Genomic DNA, 21,429 nt, shown 5'->3' with positions numbered 1-21,429 from the left:
CCCCGCATTGGCAGGCAGACCCTCAACCACTGTGCCACCAGGGAAGCCCCAACCACCCTCTCTCTTGATAGCCACTCTCAATTCTCTTTCAATCCAATATATTTTCACTTGTTCTGCTGTCTATTGTAGAGCACCACATTTTAAAATATAACATAATCAGGGGCTTCCCTGGTGGTCCAGTGGTAAAGAATCTGCCTTACACTGCAGGGGACGTGGGTTCGATCCCTGGTCAGGGAACTAAGATCCCACATGCTGCGGGGCAACTAGCCCACGTGCCACAACTACTGAGCTCATGCGCCTTAACTAGAGAGCCTGCGTGATGAAAACTATGGAGCCCATGCGCCCTGGAGCCTGCGCGCCACAACTAGAGAGAAGCCCACGCGCTGCAACAAAGAGCCTGCGCCACAACAAAGACCCGATGCAGCCATAGATAAATAAATTTTAATAAATAAATCTTAAAAAAAAAAACACACAAAAAAACCATAATCACCTTTTGCTCAAATCTGGTTCACACTTCTAATCTTCATTTTCCTTTGTTAATGCAAGGTCATTCTCCTTAAAATAAAAAAATCTTAGGGAAAGATAAAAGCTTAAAGAAACTGAGATTAAGCATTCCTAGAACAGCAAAATTCAAAACAAAACTAGGGGTCTGATAAAGGGCTACCAACTTTTTACTTTGCCAAGAAAAAACTTAGTAAAAACAACTAACTATAAAGATCTATTATCTTCTTCATGTAAAAGAGAAATGGACATTTATCAAAAAAGTAGAAGGGAGAGTTTTAGATTCAGCTTTATTAAAAAGTTTTCACTCTGTCCTCAGGACAAGATGAGAAACAAGAGCCGGGGACAAGAACAGGGATTCTGTGGCTGCAGCATGTGGAAAGAGGAGGAAGAGAAAATGTTCAATCAGCAGCAACAAGAAGGAAAGCAACATCTACTGTGGCCACAGGCCATCCAGCAGGAATACATTCTAGATGACACTTTCAGGGAATTTGGACAAGTCAGTGACCTCCTGCACATCATTATTTGGATGAAATGTAGAGGGAAACATGCTGCCTTAATGTTAAATAGTGAAGAGCAATTAGAGGTAGAAATAACGGTGGGTAAACCCATCCAATAAGGAATATAAAAATCACACCACTACTGACAAGCACAACAGGAGAGAGAAAACAAAAGATACCCATCTTGGAATTATTTGGTTTTCCAAAAGGAACTTATCAGAGAAGAAAAAAAAAATCATAGTTTAATGACTTACAGAATGCCTGGGACTACTTTACAATAGTTTTATCAGGATTCTAGGATCTATCTATTTATCTTAGAGCCAAGTATCAAGTGTATGGAAAGATGTCTAATTGGCAAAGAAAAAAAATCTTTCAGGGAAACAGCTTTCATAACATGGCAAGAGTGCCTTAAGCAAGCAACAAAGACACTGAAAGAACATAGCATATTAGGTGCAAATGATAAATTAGGTGTGCCCTCCCCATCTCTCCCCCATCAAATTCTAGCAATATCTTAAAGGGGACTACGAATTCAATAAGAGTTGTTAAAATACAATATTGGGAAAAGTGCTAGCTAGAGATTCTATGGTAAAATGAAGCTAAGTAGTTTTCTTTTTTTTTTTAAACTTTTTTTTTTTCTTTTTGGCCACGTTACATAGGTTGCGGTATCTTAGTTCCCCAACCAGGATTGAACCTGGGCCCTCAGCAGTGAAAGTGTGGAGTCCTAACCACTGGACCACCAGGGAATTCCCGCTAAGTAGTTTTCTTACTGTTGATTTTGGATCCTATAATACATTCCTGTGCCTTTAAAAATTACCACGAAGAATACATGCTATGCAACATTTCACAGGTCTAGCGTTCTGTGGAATAGCTCAAGAAATGCATCAGGCACCACACCATCTTTTAACAGCATAATGCAACCCTTTGCATGTGCAGGCATCCACCTGGGTCCACCTTGTGTCCCCCACCATGAGACCAATGCAAATATAATGCTCTAGCTGCTTGCTGTTCTATAAATAACAGAGACCTTTTTTTCTCTGATCCAGGAGTCTCATGTCTTCTTCCAGCATCCATGAAGTTGTAACTTATTAGCTTGTAGGTAGGGTAAAATCAAACCCCAGACCCTGAAACTCATGGGGTCAACGATTGTCACAATAGTATTAAATATTATTTGCCTTTTTTACTGTGTTGGCATTTATACTGATGATACAAAAGCAATGGTGAGTAAAACTGCTGGTGCCTGAGTATGACCAAGGCCATGTTACCAAACTGTACTCATTGTATTCTTCAATGCCGTATACTCGATCAAAAAGGAAGCCATTTTCACCTAAGAATATCCTTGATGATGACACAGTAAAAACTATTAATTTTATTGAATTTTGATCCCAAGTTAACATTTTTTAGTATTCTGTGTGACAAAATGGGAAATATACACAAAGGACTTCTATTTCATACTGAAGTACAGGGGGAAAAGCACTTGTGCAAGTGTTCGAGCTGCAAGCTGAACTAGTCACTTTTTTAATGGAATGCCATTTTCACTTGAAAGAATGATTATCATGCAAGCTATGGTTATTCAGACATTTTCTCAAAAGCAAATGAAGCTAGCTTCCCACTTTAAGGAAAACAACTGAAAAGATTTGTTGTTTATGAAAAAATTTAAGTTTTCAAGTGCAAATTTTGGAAAACTTCTGTTATAGTAATCTTGACAGCTGCCCAGTAAAAAGACTTTTCTGATGAGATCAGTGATGATGTTAAATGTGAGTTAAAATATTATATCATGAAATAAGTCAATATTTGGAAGTTGTGCATAGCTCCCTGAACCGGTATTTTCCAAATGACCAATTCATGATGCTACAAAATCATACATAAGTAAAAGATACATTCAAAGTACAAGACAGACCAATGACTTTTAATGTACCAGAAGAGTTCACTGGTTTCAGCTTTCATACTGCAACTAACATTAAGAAATTACCACTTGCCAAGTTTTGGTATAGTATCAAAGGAAAATGTCTACAATTTCTAAAAAGGTTATTAAAATACTCTTCCCTTTCCCAACTACATATCTGTGTGAAGCTGGATTTTCTTCATGTAATTCAACCAGCCAAACAAACAAAAAAACTCCACAACCACCCCCCCAAACCACCCACCACAACATATCACAACAGATCAAATGCAAAAAGCATTTCTAACTAAAAAACAAATATCTTTTTTTTTTTTTGGCCACGCCACGCAGCATGTGGGATCTTAGTTTCCTGACCAGGGATCAAAATTTCACCCCCGGCATTGGAAGCGCAGAGTCTTAACCACTGGACCGCCAGGGAAGTATGAAGAAACAAATATCTTTAAAACAGATTTTGAGAACTTTTAGGATGACAGACTATAATATATTAATAAGAGAAACTAGATTGTTTTGGAGGGCTAGCCCCAACCTACTGAGGTTGAAAAAACAGCCTTTCAGGCCTTGGTCAAGATAAATCAGGGAAGAACAGAATACAGTAACTCTGTTTAGTGGGCTCTGGAGAAGAGTAGAAAAAAGAAAAATGGGAAATGTGAGAAAGGGTACAAAAAGGGGAAATATACAATATTAGAGCTATTTAAATCTGCTTAGAAGCCAGGGAAGAGGATTTAAAAAGTGATATGCCACTTCTCAGTTTCTTCTCCCCTCAAAAATTATTTCTAGTATAATAACAAAGCAAAAACTAAAATTATGTATTAAATTAAGAAACAGAGACTCACCAAGATTAACATACAGAAATCTGTTGCATTTCTTTACACTAAAAATGAAGTATCAGAAATGGAAAGTAAAAGAACAATCCCTTTTAAAATCCCATCAAGAGGACTTGCCTGGTGGCGCAGTGGTTAAGAATCCACCTGCCAATGCAAGGGACACGGGTTTGAGCCCTGGTCTGGGAAGATCCCACATGCCATAGAGCAACTAAGCCCGTGTGCCACAATTACTGAGCCTGCGTGCTAGAGCCCACGAGCCACAACTACTGAGCCCGCATGTCACAACTACTGCAGCCTGCGTGCCTAGAGCCTGTGCTCTGCAACAAAGAGAAGCCACTGCAATGAGAAGCCCGCACACCGCAACAAAGAGTAGCCCCCGCTCACCGCAACTAGAGAAAGCCCATGCACAGCAACGAAAACCCAACACAGCCAAAAAATAAATAAATAAATAAATTTATTTAAAAAAAAAATTGCATCAAAAAATAAATAAAATACTTAGAAATAAATCTGAGCAAGGAGGTGAAAAGACTTATAGCTAAGAACTACAAAACACTGATAAAGGACACTGTAGATGATTCAAGGAAATGGAAAGATATTCCATGCTCTTGGATTAGAAGAATTAATATTGTTAAAATGGCCATACTACTCAAAGCAATCTACAGATTTAATGTGATCCCTATCAAATTACCCATGATATTTTTCACAGAACTAGAACAAACAATCCTAAAATTTATATGGAAACATACAAGACCCAGAATTGCCAACACAATCCTGAGGAAAAAGACCAAACCTGGAGGTATAACCCTCCCAGACTTCAGACAATACTACAAAGCTACAGTAATTAAAACAGCATGGTATTGGCACAAAAACAGACATATGGAACAGAACAGAGAGCCCAGAAATAAACCCACACACTACAGTCAATTAATCTTTGACAAGGGAGGCAAGAATATACAATGGAGAAAAGACAGTTTCTTCAGCAAGTGGTGTTGGGAAAGCTAGATAGAAATCAATGAAGTTAGAACACACCCTCACACCATACACAAAAATAAACTCAAAATGGCTTAAAGACTTAAATATAAGACATGACACCATAAAACTCCTAGAAGAGAACATAGGTAAAACATTCTCCAACATAAATCATACCAATGTTTTCTTAGGTCAGTCTCCCAAGTAAATAGAAATAAGAGCAAAAATAAACAAATGGGGCCTAATCAAACTTATAAGCTTTTGCACAGCAAAGGAAAGCATAAAAAAAATGAAAAGACAACCTACAGACTGGGAGAAAATCTTTGCAAATGATGTGACCAACAAGGGCTTAATTTCCAAAATATATGAACAGCTCATACAACTCATTAACAGAAAAAAAAAAAAAAACCCAATCAAACTATGGGTAGAAGACCTAAATAGACATTTCACCAAAGAAGACGTAAGATGGCCACCAGGCACATGAAAAGATGCTCAACATTGCTAATTATTAGAGAAATGCAATTCAAAACTACAGTGAGGTACCACCTCAAACTGATGAGAATGGCCATCATTAAAAAGTCTACAAATAACAAATGCTGGAGAGGCTGTGGAGAAAAGGGAACCCTTTTACACTGTTGGCGGGAATGTAAATTGCTGCAGCCACTATGGAAAACAGTATGGAGGTTCCTTAAAAAGCTAAAAAGAGAGATGCCATATGATCCAGCCATCCCACTCCTGGGCATATATCCGGAGAGAACCATAATTCGAAAAGATACGTGCACCCCAATGTTCACTGTGGCACTATTTACAATAGCCAAGACATGGAAGCAACCTAAATGTCCATCAACAGATGAATGGATAAAGAAAATGTGGTATATATACACAATGGAATACTACTCAGCCATAAAAAAGAATGAAATAATGCCATTTGCAGCAACATGGATGGACTTAGAGATTATCATACTAAGTGAAGTAAGTCTGAAAGAGAAAGACAAATACCATGTATCATTTATATGTGGAATCTAAAATATGACACAAATGAACTTATTTATGAAACAGACTCACAGACACAGAAAACAAACTTATGGTTACCAAAGGGGAGAGGGGGTGGGGGAGGGATAAATTAGGTATTTGGGATTAACAGATACAAATTACTATGTAAAAAATAGATAAATAACAAAGTCCTACTGTATAGCACAGGGAACTATATTCAATATCCTGTAATAAACCATAATGGAAAAGAACATGAAAAAGAATATGTATATATATGTATAACTGAATCACTTTGCTATGCACCAGAAACTAACACAACACTGTAAATCAACAATACTTCAATAAAAAAAACAAAAACAAAACCAGAGACTCAGAACAGGAAAGAGTTAGGATGAATTAATAATTCAGATTTGGAAACAATTTCTACAACGGAAGTTTCAATGTAAACATTAAAATGATTTGGATAGCAATTTTCTTAGAGTTTGTGATATATTTATTATGACACCTTGGGAAAAACTATGAACTTTAATGAATAAACTTGTTGAATAACTTTTTTCCTTCTAATTATTATTCTACCAGAGAGTCTATAAACAAAGACTAATCTCCAGAGAAAAGTAATATAGAAGTGTTACATATAAAAAGAAGGTATATTTGATCAAATCTCTAAAAACAAAACCAGGGGGAATGGGACATTTGCTCTGACGAAGAAGGTAAGTTGCTACGTACACACGTTTTCTCCAATCCTCTGTAATCCCCAGGCTAGGCTGTCATGTGCCATTGTATAATGGGCATTTCTATCTAATAAGAGATGATGAAAAGAAAGAATCAAGCCTTAAAGGAATACAGGGATAAATTTTTTTTTTTTTTTTTTTTTTTACAAAGGTGAGTAATACAAAGGTGAGAACATAAGCAGTCATATTTTTTTTAAAGTTCCTCTCTCAGGAAAGGTACTATGTGTTTTGATAATGTAAACCATATTTTACTTTGCCAAGGAAATCAGTTGATAGTTACATATCTTGACTAATGATATAATTTCTAACTTCTGTTCAAATAATAAAAACATATTTAAAAACAGGTGTTTTTATCATATACCTGTATACAATACTCTATTTTAAAGCATTTACAATGTATATAAAACCAGGTACCTGACAATAAACCTAACCTACAAATAAATATAGTTTAAGAGACTTGCAATAGAGAAAGTATCTAGATGTTGAGAGAAGCTATGGGGGCCTGAAACTCAGATGGAGATCCCTAAGTGGGTGGTGCACCTGAAGTCCAGAGTATATGAGATATGAACAGTTTAAGGATGGAGAGGTCATCCAAGACCTAGACTTGTGAGGCTAGGATTTTATAAGCTACAGAAGGCCAGACAGCAGAACAAGTTAAAGTTCATACAGTGTCTGCCAAAACTGTCATATATAATAACTGGAGGAATACACCATGGGCAAATGCCTTTCACTGAAGAACCGTCTACAGAATAAAGAAACAAAAATAAAGAATAAGGAAACAAAAAGAAGCACTCTCTCCTCTGAAGTCATGATTACGTAATTTTAAAAAGTTATAGTAAATGAAATTGCTCTTTCAAAACCCTCAGTTTTAGCTTTCAGTTTATTTAATGTTCTCCAAAGTAGCCTGGAATAATATGGGTTCTTGCCTAGAGATTATTCTTTTTCTATTAAAATGCTGTACAAAATTTAAGTTTACATATCTATGCACATACTACCACATAAGCAAGTTAAGAATTTGTTTTCTTTCCCCTACTTAAACTAAATGTTGAGTGCCTGATCAAGCCTACCTTCAGCTCACCGGGAATTTTTATTTTTAAATTAAGGTCCTATATGTTTTATCTGTACCATACAATGATAATTAGGATTTCATTTTGTCATGTAATCTGGACTTCACATTGTCTTTTAATTTGCTTGCTAATTGCTTTGGGTCTCCAAATCTTTGTTTCCCCGACAAGATTGTAGCTCCTTAAAGGGGAAAGATCTTACTCTTTTTTTTTTTTGTATTCCTATCAAGGACTACCAAGACTGGGAAAATAGGAGGAGTTCAATAAATACTTCTGTCCACTCAGCCATAAAAAGAAACGAAATTGAGTTATTTGTAGTGAGGTGGATGGACCTAGAGTCTGTCACACAGAGTGAAGTAAGTCAGAAAAAGAAAAACAAATACCACATGCTAACACATATACATGGAATCTAAAAAAAAAAAAAAAAGGTTCTGAAGAACCTAGGGGCAGGACAGGAATAAAGACGCAGACCTAGTAGAGAATGGACTTGAAGACACGGGGAGGGGGAAGGGTAAGCTGGGACGAAGTGAGAGAGTGGCATGGACTTATATATACTACCAAATGTAAAATAGATAGCTAGTGGGAAGCAGCCGCATAGCACATGGAGATCAGCTCAGTGCTTTGTGACCACCTAGAGGGGTGGGATAGGGAGGGTGGGAGGGAGACACAAGAGGGAGGAGATACGGGGATATATGTATACATATAGCTGATTCACTTTGTTATAAAGCAGAAACTAACACACCATTGTAAAGCAATTATACTCCAATAAAGATGTTTAAAAAAAAAAACACTTCTTGTCTAACTGATTGACAAGTGAATTTTTAGACATCAGCTTTCTTCAAACATGTCAGAGCTTCTATGTTTACTTGCAATTGCCAGGTACAGCACATCCTACTTTCTTAATGTTAGCACTGATGGCAGCTCCACAGCTCCATCACTGTTTTATTGTTCTAAACCTATAAAATCTTTCCTGCTCCTCAAAGCTACCATGTATCTGCTGATCTAATCACAATGATAGCTACATTAGAAATCTGCCAACTGTCTAACTGGCATCTTTCAGTAACAACTGCATTCTTTGTATTTTTAAACTTTTGTTTAAAGCATATAACTTAGATGAAAAAAGATGTATAAAGAATAAATTATATATAGAAAATCAGAAATAAAGCATAAAAACATTTCTATACACATGAACACATGGTCTCTAAATAATTAAAAGTTCAAATAAACTCATATAATATATACTTTGTATCTCGGATCCTAGAATCTGAAAAAACTTTACAACATTCAATAATGTCTATTTTGGTTATTAAAACAGGACTTTAAGTCAGAGGGCAGTTTATTGAATGAGTGAGTGAAGAAAATTTACCAACATCACTAAATTCTTTTATGTATTCTACATTTTTGCTCTCTATATTTTCTTGTGTCAAAACACTCTAGACTTTTGTATAACTTCCACAAAAAAAAAAAAAGGGATAGAAAGATGACAAAATCTTTTGTCACACCCTACACACCTAGGGTAGCATTTAGTTTGCAACTGAAGTGGTTCCCAGAGCCGTATTATAAAAAAATCTCGTTTCCAAGATCATAAAAATGATCCAGGGGAACTCCCTGGAGGTCCAGTGGTTAGGAGTCTGCGCTTCCACTGCAGGGGGCCTGGGTTCGATCCCTGCTCAGAATTTGTATTTATATTAAAATATAAAATTTGCTAAATAATAACTGCTATCATGACATATGTTACTATGTCTGACAATGGTGTCCTGCAAACAAGATAGTAGTCTTTGCCAAGAGTAAGTGTATGCATTTTTGTGTTACCTGATTTCTTACAATTTTTAACTTTTAAAGTAATAACATGCGACAGTTTCTTGGTTCTCTAAAGCACTGCTCAGCTAATCTCCTCTGGAAAGTCTATATTCATATTAGAATTTTTGAAATTATTCTCAAGATAATAAGCTATGATTATTTCTTTCCTCTGAGATGAATAACAATAGGATTCAGGAGAGTCAAATTCATTATTAAATTCTGCCAGGTTCCTTTAACTCTCATTAATACTTATCATATGGTAAATGATATACTATGCTGCCCCCACACACACCCTTGATCTTTTGGTACCCTCTTCTGTATACCACAATCTACAATCCCTGTGATGCTTTTATTTTTATTTTTAAAAACATTTATTTATTTAGGCTGCGCTGGGTCTTAGTTGTGGCACGCGGGCTCTTTTAGTTGCGGCATGTGGGATCTAGTTCCCTGACCAGGGATCGAACCCGGGCCCCCTGTATTGGGAGTGGGGAGTCTTTTTTTTTTTTTTTTTTTTTTGATTTATTTATTTATTTAATTTTTTAAAATGGAAGCTTCTTTATTTATTTATTTTTGGCTGTGTTGGGTCTTCGTTTCTGTGCGAGGGCTTTCTCTAGTTGCAGCGAGCAGGGGCCACTCTTCATCGCGGTGCGTGGGCCTCTCACTGTCGCGGCCTCTCTTGTTGCGGAGCACAGGCTCCAGATGCGCAGGCTCAGTAGTTGTGGCGCACGGGCCGAGTTGCTCCGCGGCATTTGGGATCTTCCCAAACCAGAGCTCGAACCCGTGTCCCGTGCATTGGCAGGCAGACTCTCAACCACTGCGCCACCAGGGAAGCCCTTGATTTATTTTTAATTATTTATTTTTGGCTGTGTTGGGTCTTCGTTGCTGCGTGCAGGCTTTTCTCTAGTTGCGGCGAGCGGGGGCCACTCTTCATTGCGGTGCGAGGGCCTCTCATTGCGGTGGCTTCTCTTGTTGCGGAGCATGGGCTCAAGGCGCACGGGCTCCAGTGATTGTGGCACGCAGGCTCAGTAGTTGTGGCTCGCGGGCTCAGTAGTTGTGGCTCGCGGGCTCCAGAGCGCAGGCTCAGTAGTTATGGTGCACGGGCCCAGTTGCTCCGCAGCATGTGGGATCTTCCTGGACCAGGGCTCGAACTCGTGTCCCCTGCATTGGCAGGCGGACTCCCAACCACTGCGCCACCAGGGAAGCCCAAGGGAGCGCAGAGTCTTAACCACTGGACCACCAGGGAAGTCCTCCTGTGATGCTTTTAAATACAGTATGTCTACAAAATCTTTGATAATCTTTTTTTTCAAGAAGAAGAACTTATTTTCTTATCTCTGGAGCACTTAGTGACTTGCTTCTAATGAACAGAATAAAGTGGAAGCAAAGGTGTGATTTTAGAGACTAGCTTGTAGAAAGCACTGTGGCTTCCTCCTTGCTCTCTTGGACCTCTTTCTTTCTTACTCTGAGGAAGACAGCTGGCACACTGTGATGAGAGGCCCATGTGGTGAGGTATCTTGCCAACAGCCATCTTGGAAGTGGATCCTCCAACCACCGTTAAGCTTTCAGGTGACTGGAAACCCTTGGCCACATTCTGACTTCAATCACATAAGATCCTGAATCAGAACTACCCAGCTAAGTCACTCCTGAATTTCTGACCCACAAAAAGTGATTAATAAATAGTTGTTGCTATATATTGGGGTAAATTTGGGGTACTTTGTTACATGATAGATAATACAATGAATCCTATCTCAACAAGAAATACTGTACAAACTACAGTGGTATACAAGAGGTGAAACTCAAGTTTTCCATTAAATTGAGTACTTCTCCTCTAATGTCGCTAAACTATAAGCAGAATACTAAGGGTCATCCAATGATACAGGTTCTGCGACCTTGACTTTTTTATGTCCTTTTAGAAATCAAAGGACTCTTGCATGCTCTTTGTGTAGGATTTCTATGAACAGACTAAACTATAAATTTCATGTTTCTCAAATACAATTTTCTAAAAGGTCCTCTTTTCCCTCAACATATTCCTTTTTCCTACACTCTATGTGTCTCATTTTCCAAGGCAGCCATAGTTGCCATTTGCCATAATGTCTGGGGGTCTTTCCCTTTTCAAATATCCTAACCAAGTCCTAAACAAGGTAAACAGTCCTCAAACTACCCACCAAATAGGAGGAGGAAAGGACTGTGAGTGGTTAGCAGTAGCCTCCTTCTGTTGTTGGTTCAAAACATTTCTATTAAGTCACTAATTCATTACAGAGGCTAGGCCAACTGATTGGGAATGTAATTTCTAAAATCAGTTAAGTTTTTCATGACACAGAGAACTATATTCAGTATGATAAACCATAATGGAAAAGAATGTACATATATGTATAACTGAGTCACTTTGCTGTACAACAGAAATTAACACAATGTTGTAAATTAACTATACTTCAGTAAAAAAAATAAAATCAATTAGTTTTTAAGAAGGCTAATAAAATAAAAGCATACTGAAAACAGAAAATTGTACCATTATCTTAGCCATTTCTGCATACTACCTTCTAGGTTTTGTCTTGTGTATACATGTATACTTTGACAAAATTGCAAGCAACCAATATGGAATTTTTTCATTTTGGAAAAACCTTAATGATATCCATACAAATCAAACTCCTTCAGGAAAGGATTTCACTTGTATTACCTAAAAGTGTATTTAATTATAACTTAATTAGCTCAGATCAACATATATGCCAATGGAAAAGATTTTAATTTCAACTGGCCAGTATTTTTCTAAATTAGGACTAATTTTTGCATGCATATATAGCCAGCTCTTAAATATTCAACAAATCCAATTTATCCATTCTTTTAGAATACATTTCTTCTCTTTAATCCTTTGTATGTTTAGTGCTCATTAGCACTTTGGCTCTAGATATATAAAGGAAGATGAGAAAACTGAAATATAAAACTGCTAATTTTTATTATAGTACAAGAAGATTGAGTTGATGAGCTATTCAAAGAGTTAAATACATAGCTGTCAAATAAATCTTTCCCCTGTTAGTAAAGATAATTAAGAGAACTCACTGAATTTAGATTTATTTCCTACTTGAAGCTTTATATTTTTCCCTCTTATGGTCTGTCCACAAATAAGGTTATAATTGATGCAACATTATTAATTTTTTGGAAATAAGCTACCTTTGACATGATTTCTGTTACTTACACTTAATTTCAGTGCAGCTGTTCAGATATATATATATATTTGAGACATAAAGATATCTTACAAAATTAAAACAAACATAATTTAAAAAACAAATCTGTTTGAAGGTTCTCTTTGAACACTAATTGACAAACTCTAAAACTTTCATAATGACAAATTATCCAAATTCAAAATAAACTAAATTATTAATATATCTTAGAGCCTTTCACATTATCCCCTTTGTTCTAATCAAGACTGCTACTTTCAAAAATACTTTCTATGTACTTGAACTGGAGATATTTTATTATTTTCAGAGAAATGTTATAATTGGAATAATATAAGAATTTTGACTAAAAATTGATGATAAATCATGACATTTAGAAGTCTTTGAAACAGGAAAATGGTCTGCAAATATTATTTACTTAAGCACTAAATTTATGTCAGCATTTTATAGTAGTTCAATGATTTTAAAATGTACTATAATAGGCTCTATCACAAAATTGTATTCTAAAAGTCAGAATCACTATTTCTGAATTTTGTCTTTTGCAAAATAAACCTGAACGTGTTCCAGTGGCACAGTTTCTTGTGTTTACTAGCAGTTTTAGATAAACGGAAATTGGAGTGGGGGTGAAGAGAGCTGAATGATTCAAATAAAAAAACCAATAACGATTCTAAATAAAGAAATATGAACTGGGAGATACTGTAGGGAAGTTTTCATTCTAAAATTTTTATTTATAGGGAACTGTCAAACTGGATGTTAAATAAAAACAAGTTAAGATAGTCTTAGTTATGGGATAAGTAACTGAATAACCTTGACACACAAAGTTAAAATCTCCTACCTGATTTAGAAGGAAATAAATAAATAAATATAGCACTCTTGACTTAATTGTCTTGTGGTTGTTAAGTGTCCTCATTTGTTAGGAGATATTATTTCACTCAAGAGCTGTTTCATCTCACTAAAACCCAACTCATCTAATTAAAAAAATTCATTTTTAAACATAAAATTCCAATGATTCAGAAAAACATGGAGAATAATACAATATACATCTATATCTCGACCACCCTGATTTAACAAGCATTAAGATTCTGCCATATTTGCTTCAGAACTTTTGTTTAAAAACAGAAAAGTTACAGATATACCTGAAGCCCTCTTTATTCCTTTCCCAGAATCAGTCTCTTTTCTCCCCACCTTCATTTTTCTAAAGAATACCCTTCCTGCATATGTTTTTATACTCCTACTACACATTTATATTTTTATAAATGATGCCATAATGTTTTATATTTTTAAAAAATCTAAATAAATTATTCCCATTTTTTCATTTTGTAATTTCCATTTTTTACTCAACACTGCTTTTGAAATCTAGGTATATTAATATATAAATATTTAGTTTAATTTTTCTAAAATGTTTAATTGTAAAGATGTACCATTCTGCTACTGACAGATGTTTAGGTTGTTTCTAACCAATGTACCATTAACATCTTTGTACACATCTCTCTGCAGATATGCAATATTCCTTTTTATATTGCTTCAATGAAGACTTTTGCTTAAGCTAGTTAGGCGGATTTTGTTTTTTAATTAAGCACAGGCAAATGAAAAAACTAGAATGCTATTTTCTAGCCCAGAATCATCTCTGTCTTACTATCTTATTTCTTTCTGTGTAAAATCTTTTATTTCTCTGGTAAACACCTGTGAGATAGAAAAGAGAATACTAGGAAACAGGAAATTTAAGTCTTTATTTTACTTGGAAATACTGCTTCAAATATATTTAGGAACATGTAAGTTACTTGTTTGTATATAAATAACTTCTGTTTAGAATTCCAGTGGTGGATTCATTTCAGGAAAATAAAATGGGGAAAATGTGTTATGTACCACCATTTAAATTTTGATTCTTGCAATAGCAGTGTTAGGGTTGAAAAGAATCTTATCCACTTTCTCCACCATTCCTGCCCATCTCAAATGTGATAGAATACTGACTAAATAATTCAAGAAGCCTGACTTCTCATTTATTTCCTTTAGGGAATAAACCGGCAGCGCAGTCTACCTTTGATTCTTTTTCTTTTGGTATTCGTGATTTTACTTTATCATGTGGCTGATCAAGAGTCAAATTATTCTTCCTTGCTTCACTGTCTTCAAGCAGGGGAACACAGCCATAACTGTTATCTGTAAGACAAAAACCTCTTAGGAATAAGTGGGAAATCCTTGTTTTTGGTACCACCTGGAAAAGTAAAAAGAATACAAACCCAAACCCCTAATTTTAGAGTAGAGATTTTAAACTATGAATTTTAAAAATTCTTTAGATAATAGTTACTTTGACAATTTAGATTTGCCCATTTAGATTTTGGCATATTTGATTAATATTTTTTTACTTTCATTCCCACTAAACACACAAAACCCCTACTCTTCCAATATCAGTAGTATATAAAATATGTAGAATTTAGAAAACTAGAAGTATGTTCTTTGTATGTTATCATCAGCAATGTAATTAAACTTTTATTTAAGTCATATTTTCAGGTATGCATTTCTTGTTTATGATAATTATTTGCATAATACTCTATGCTTATTATTAAAAAATTAGAAAATGCAGACATGCTGAAAAGAATAAAAAAAAATAAAAGCTACCCACAGTTTTTATTATCTATGAATTATTCCTGTTAACATTTTGGTTTATATTTTATCAGAATTTTTCTTTTCCAATACACATAAATTCACAAAAGAACCTTTTTTTTTTTTTGCATAGATAAAATTACATTTATTTTTTATCTTGCTTTGCTCAGTTTGCTATATATCATGAATATGTCTCATGTTTGTAACTGAACACCTGTTATCACTTTTCTTGGCTACATAGCTGTTCACTACACAAATGACTGTAATTTAACTGTTGAACATTTATTTATTTCTAGTTTTCCATTATTAGAAATTATACTGTGATGAGCATCCTTGCATATATACCTTGAGTACTTAAAGAAATATTTTCTTATGATATATTCTTAGGACTTGAATTTTTGGTTTAAAAGGCACAGACATTTTAAAAGCTTTTGCTATTTATTGACGAACTGTCTTCTAGGAAGTTTTATCAACTTAAGAGTTCCACCAGATAATATATGTGAATGTCCATTTTCCCATTTCCTGCAACTGTTCATTTCTTAAATAAACGTAACTGTACCACAGTTATTAAAATATCAGAACTACTGAGAAACAATGGAGAAATAAAATAGAAAAACTTCACTTCCATCTTTCTTTTCTCCCAGAGGTTTAAGAAATAAATAAAAATTTAACATGAACATACCTCGACTGGAATTCACAAGAAGTAACTGTGATTTTAGCTTGTCAATAATAGTTTGTTGAAGGGACAGCTGTTCCTGTTGCTCACGTATTCTCTGCTCATAGTTCTCAGTCTGCTGACATAAAAACCAGTTAGCCTGATATTTACTGACAGACATGTACATATATTTACTGTCCCTTAATAATTACATATAGATATGAGTTACCCATATTGCCATTTCCCAGGTACTGGAGCATTTATTTATGAGCTAAAAATAGGATCCAATAATGCATTTATAATCATTACAAACATAAGTGATTTAAAATGCTTTAAACACTGTAAAATTTAAAAAAATCTTCTTAATTAAAGAAATTTCAGTTAAGAGTTCAATGTATAGTTTCTTGGATAAAAATTATAATTTAGAATTTAATCCTTAATAATAAAAAAAAGCATGAATGACAAAATGGATATTATATGAAAGTTATTCTATAAAAATACCCACTAACTTTAAAAAGTGAAGATTTCATGTCTTTTAAATAAACACACTTTTGAATTTACTTTTAGAGTACAAAAACACAAAGGAAGTAGCTATAGCTAAAACACTATGAAAATCAAAGGGACATGTACAAATTATAAAATTACATTGATCAGAAACTTCTAAGATTAAGTTTTAAGAAGTCAAGAGAACACATCGTTAATCTCTAGTGGATATCTTAAATACTTCAATTTCCCTTATATTTTTAATCCATTCACCTCACTATTTCATTGCAGTGGCTGTGAGAATTAAGCAATGAAAGAAGACACGAGTTTGCATTAGAGAATACAAATGCTGCAAACCCGAAATTTGAAAACGTTCCATTATAATTATCAAATTAGCACAAAGTCTGAAAAATATATGACCAAAAAATAATAGAGAATTCTTTAACAATTTCTATCACTAGAAGAACATATAAATGACTAAATTGTAAATTCCTTGAAATATGAAATGGGGTTCTAATAATCTTGGACTGTCCTTCAATAGATACTAGATATTCGATTTTGAATTAATACTTAATCAAAGTTCAAAATTAATGAAGCTCTATTATTTTCAGAGATCTATAAACCTAAAGTTCTTTATAAATGACACAGCTGTTCCTAGATTCCCAAAGTAAATTAGCTTAAGAAATGAAAGCAAAATACCACATTTTCCCAAATAAAAGGTGAAATTTTGTAAGTATTACACTTCAAACATGAGTAACTGACAAAGCTGGTAAATAACCCAAGTGGTGTGTTGTCTTTGCATGTTGCCTGAGGGTAGTATCATATAACTTGATACTCCCATAGAACTCTGCAAAGTAACTTACACATAGGAGGAATTCAGTACATGCTTACTGAAAAAATAAAAGAAATAAAGAATCCAATTAAAAGAAAATCCGAGTAAATTTTATTATCATGAATAAAAGAATGAGTCTTTTGAATCTGTCTGAACCATATGTCCTATGACTAGGAGTCTGAGAACAGAACCTTGGATACCAAATTCCAGTCGAGGGCCAGGCTTCCCCAAATAAGACTTCTTATTCCTACATAAACTTACATCCAAGCCCCTAGAAAGAGTGGGTAGGTTGACTGTAAGAAGGGTTTAAACCTCTAATGCAAATTCTGTAATACTTTAAATTTACCTGGCTACACAGAGCCACCGGGGCTGAGGAATCAGCAAACACACTAATATCACAGTCTGTACTATCTACTTCTGTGTATTTAGAACTTTCTCTAAAGAACTCAAAGCTTTTCATAAATATCAACGAAAAATTACCCATTCTTTCACTATTCTTTGAGAGCTACATATATTCTACTATCCAGCATTAAGTAACCAGTACAAAAACTTAGAGACGGGCCCAGAATAAATGTATAAGTTATGCAAGCCTCAGTCCATTCTCCATGTACTATATATTTTTCCCCAACCTTACTGAAAAAACAAATGACTTGTATTTTCTTTTGGAACCAACTCAGAAAGCCTCTGCCAGGTAATTTTCATCTTCTAGTTTCTGGCTTAAAAACATACTTTAGCACATCTGCATATGACATATTACAATAAATGAATAATGCTGAAAATGTTTTCATTAGCTGGAAAAAAAAATCCATAGATCAACAATAATTTCAAGTTGAAGTTTTGAACTATTTCTTAAACAACTTAACAAGGTACTTTATAAACTTAAGCAAATTCTGTAATAATTTAAAAACCAATACTCTGGAAGTATAGCAGGGGAAATAGAACAGCAATGACCCATCTTCTTTTACTGTTCTTTCCACATACTTACATTATATCAATTACAGTAGTCTAGCCTAAATGTTTATACGTATGATTTCCCTTTAGACTATGACCTCCTCAAGGGCAGAGACTATTTTCTCCTGAGTACCCCATCTCCAGAGTACAGCAGAGTACCTGGCACACACTGAGACGCTCAATATTAGTCGAATAAATAAACTAATTAAGTTTTATAAGGAAATATAAGAGAAATAGATATGCCTTCAGAAGTAACCTGAAGGAATGGAGATAAGGTTTTGCTTACATTTCTATAAGGAAAATAGGAAAAATAGAGACAGTAGGTCAGTAGGTAAATAAGACAAAAGGAAATTAAGTTTCAGAAGACGGATGCAAAAAAAATAGGCCATGTCTGAAGATTTTCTTTTTCTTTTTTTGGAAAAAAAGGGAAGCTTATACTATCAGAAAAAAACGTACTAATTCAAGAAGAGAAAATACATATTTAGAAAATAGTATAAGGCTTCTGACCACAAGACTATGAGAGGGGAAGTCCAGAAGAGGATACTGTATCAAACTGGGAAATAACCAGCAGAATTCAGTTTACTTGCTATGTTTGGAAACTAACAGGAACAAGAAGTTTGGTTTTTTTTTTTCTTTTTAGTAAATGCTTTTGTTCACTGAACAGATGTTAACAAACTTACTATCTGAAAAGTCCTTTTAAAAGGTCAGATAATTGTTGCACTGTCACAGTATTTTTAAAAAAAAACAGTACAATTACAAAGCAAGTACATTCCAGCGCTACCAAAGACCCCACAAAACAGAAAAATCACTAACAACCACATTGAAAATGTACAACAGCAATGTCTTGTCAACACTTCTGTACAGAGCACAGACATGACAGCTAAAACAGACAGAAGAGAAGATGCTTTTGACAGCCAGTGTGTGTGAATGATTCTTTGAGTCAGATGGCAGCAACAAGTTACCAACTAGGAGTTCTGCATGACAACTAACCATCCATCTGTATCAAACACCATCTGGCCGAGATGACTCTGGCTTCTGTGTATTTGACACTCCTTCCAGTTCCAAAGACTAGCAAAACAAGTGGTCTACCAGCATCTAAAGAGGTAAACAGGTACTTAGGTACTTGGTGCCAGAATGTACTTCGTATTCTTTCTCAGTGTTCAAAAGCAAAACTTAAAACAATGGTGATTAAATACAGTACACATCTTGAATTTACTAAAAATGGTTGTCCATACATACTCTCGACTATCATAAATAAAGCAAAAAGCTTATCTTAAGAAATGTTCCTTTATCCAGGCAAAATTTCAATCCATCTTCAAAACTAAGGCAGCATAGTCTCTATAAGTTTGGACATACAGCTGCTCAAGTTTTCATGGGTTTCATAAATATTAATATAGAGTTCTATAAATTGAATTTTTTTCTACTGCTGATACTAAAAATTCTCATTTTTCATATTTTCCAAAGCACGTATTTCCTAAATGGCAAAAAAAGTTCAAGTGTCCTTAAGTCATCCATAATTCTCTAAATAGGTCAAACATTATCTCTTCTCATCCTCAAGAATTAATCCCAATATTCAGAAATACCATTCTTTTCCTCTAAGTATAAAAAGAGTAAAAATTTTAGTAAATATTGAATGGATTAAAAGAAAAAGCCTTGGTTTAAAAACCTTTCAAACTGTTCCAAGATTAACAAAGAGAACAAAAGCTTTATTGAAGGATTTGCTTGGCTACCACAAAAGCTCTCAATAGGGAGCTCCACAGTTCATGAAGGAAGATAATTAAATATTAATTATTCCAATACATAACACTTCAGACACAAACTAATTGTCTTATCTTGAAACTTTGGTAAACTAAAAACCAACTTCAATTTTAGGTTAAAAAAAAAAAAGAGACAGTATAGGATTAGCAACTCGGAGATCTGGTTTACACAGCTCATTGCTAAACCATTCTCTGCTATATTCTCCTATAACTAGGGAGTTATAAACCCTGCCCTCTCCCACCTTCCTGATACCAAGACTTACCTAGGAGATCTGCAATTTGACAGATCAGATTATCAATCTGATTATCTACTATTAAGTGACAGTGCTGTCACCAATTTCTCTGCATGCCAAATGGTAAACTATTTTTATTTTACAATATTGCATTTTGGTCCTGTTTAATTTATTCAGCTTCTTTGAGCCTTGGTTTCTTTCACTTTGAAATGAAAATAATACTTACTTACAGAATTGAAGGAGATTGCTTATTATGGCACATAATAAGCTCTCTGCAAACATTAGTTACTTTCCTGTAATAATGAACAACGTTTCCACATAATATGTATTACTATAGCATGTAGTGCATATGTCCATTAACTAAAGCTCTGATTATCACTGTACATAGGCAATTTGTCACCAGACTTACCACACAACCACCCCATGCTCTAAGCCAGTTTCTCAGTCCTTCTAGTTCACTGTAATCTAGGACTCAGAAGCTTCTCTTCAAGAAATCAGTGTGGTATCTCCATTGAATCAAAAACATTCTGTCAAGCAAAAAAACAAACTCTGGTTGTTCAAAGTTTACAAAGAGACAAAATAGGCTCAGAAATAATTAAGAAACAAAATTGTCGTTAAAAACTACAAAAGTAGCACATTAGTTGAAAACAATGCAAAAAACAACAAAATGTCCACCATCACCACCATAACAAAACCCCAGATATGTACAAAGTAAAAGTGACAGTCTCTTCCTTTACTTTGCTCTCCTTTCCTCCTCAGAGGTAATTACTACTGACACTTTGGCATTTGCCCTTTCAAAACTTCTGTGTACATGTGTATGTATCTTCTTTTAAAAATGTGAACTGTTCTGCAACCAAATTTTTCATCAACACATTATCATCATATGATCATTTCACTATTTACTATGCTCCAGAAATTAGAGAGCTTTATTTTCTCTATCTCACTTAATCCTTAAACTAACCTTCTGAGATTATTTCCCACATGTTATAGATGAGAAAACTGAGGCACAAAGAGTTACAAAATAACCTGCTCAAGGTTTCTCAGTAGGTAGTAGGTAGTAGAGCTGGGATTTGAATACAGGTTTGCCTGACCACAATGCCCAAGTCCCTAAATAAGCACCATGGCTAGACTCATGTGAGTCTATCTAGCTCTACCAAGGTCCTCTTTTGCTATATATTCTCCCTTCAGGCAATCTCATTCCCAGTGGTTGGTTATTTCCCAGACTTTCAAATTCTCCTTCTAGCAGAACCCTCCTTTGAACTCTATATCTATGCGGCTAAGTGCTACTGAAAAAGCATTTCAAATTTTACTTACTCAAATTCGATGATCCCCTCCCTCCAACTAACAAACCCCTCAAACCCCCCGCAACCCCACCAAATCAGTCCTTTTCTAGTATTCCTTCTCTCAATACATGGCACCGCTATTTATCCAGAAAGCTATAATCATCCTTGACATTTACTTGTTC

General features: G+C 34.8%; 1 protein-coding gene across 5 annotated transcripts in view; it reads right to left on the bottom strand.

Moving 5' to 3' along the window:
- Positions 1-21,429, bottom strand: part of TANK (TRAF family member associated NFKB activator) — a 74,313-nt gene that overhangs the window by 18,495 nt on the left and 34,389 nt on the right. For 2 of the 5 annotated variants that reach the window (XM_059927976.1, XM_059927979.1), the window contains exons 3-4: positions 15,736-15,844; positions 14,491-14,609 (exon numbers count right to left, since the gene is read on the bottom strand). In XM_059927976.1, coding sequence (XP_059783959.1) covers positions 14,491-14,609; positions 15,736-15,844 — 228 coding nt within the window. Of the gene's footprint in view, positions 1-14,490; positions 14,610-15,735; positions 15,848-18,964; positions 19,070-20,373; positions 20,484-21,429 lie in introns of those variants that run through there. The other 3 variants (XM_059927978.1, XM_059927977.1, XM_059927975.1) reach the window with 3 other exon arrangements.

This window comes from Balaenoptera ricei, chromosome 7 (genome assembly GCF_028023285.1).
Source record: "Balaenoptera ricei isolate mBalRic1 chromosome 7, mBalRic1.hap2, whole genome shotgun sequence".
NCBI lineage: Eukaryota > Metazoa > Chordata > Mammalia > Artiodactyla > Balaenopteridae > Balaenoptera > Balaenoptera ricei.
Note: the sequence above shows the minus strand (reverse complement) of the source record. Positions and strands in the feature narration are given on the sequence as shown.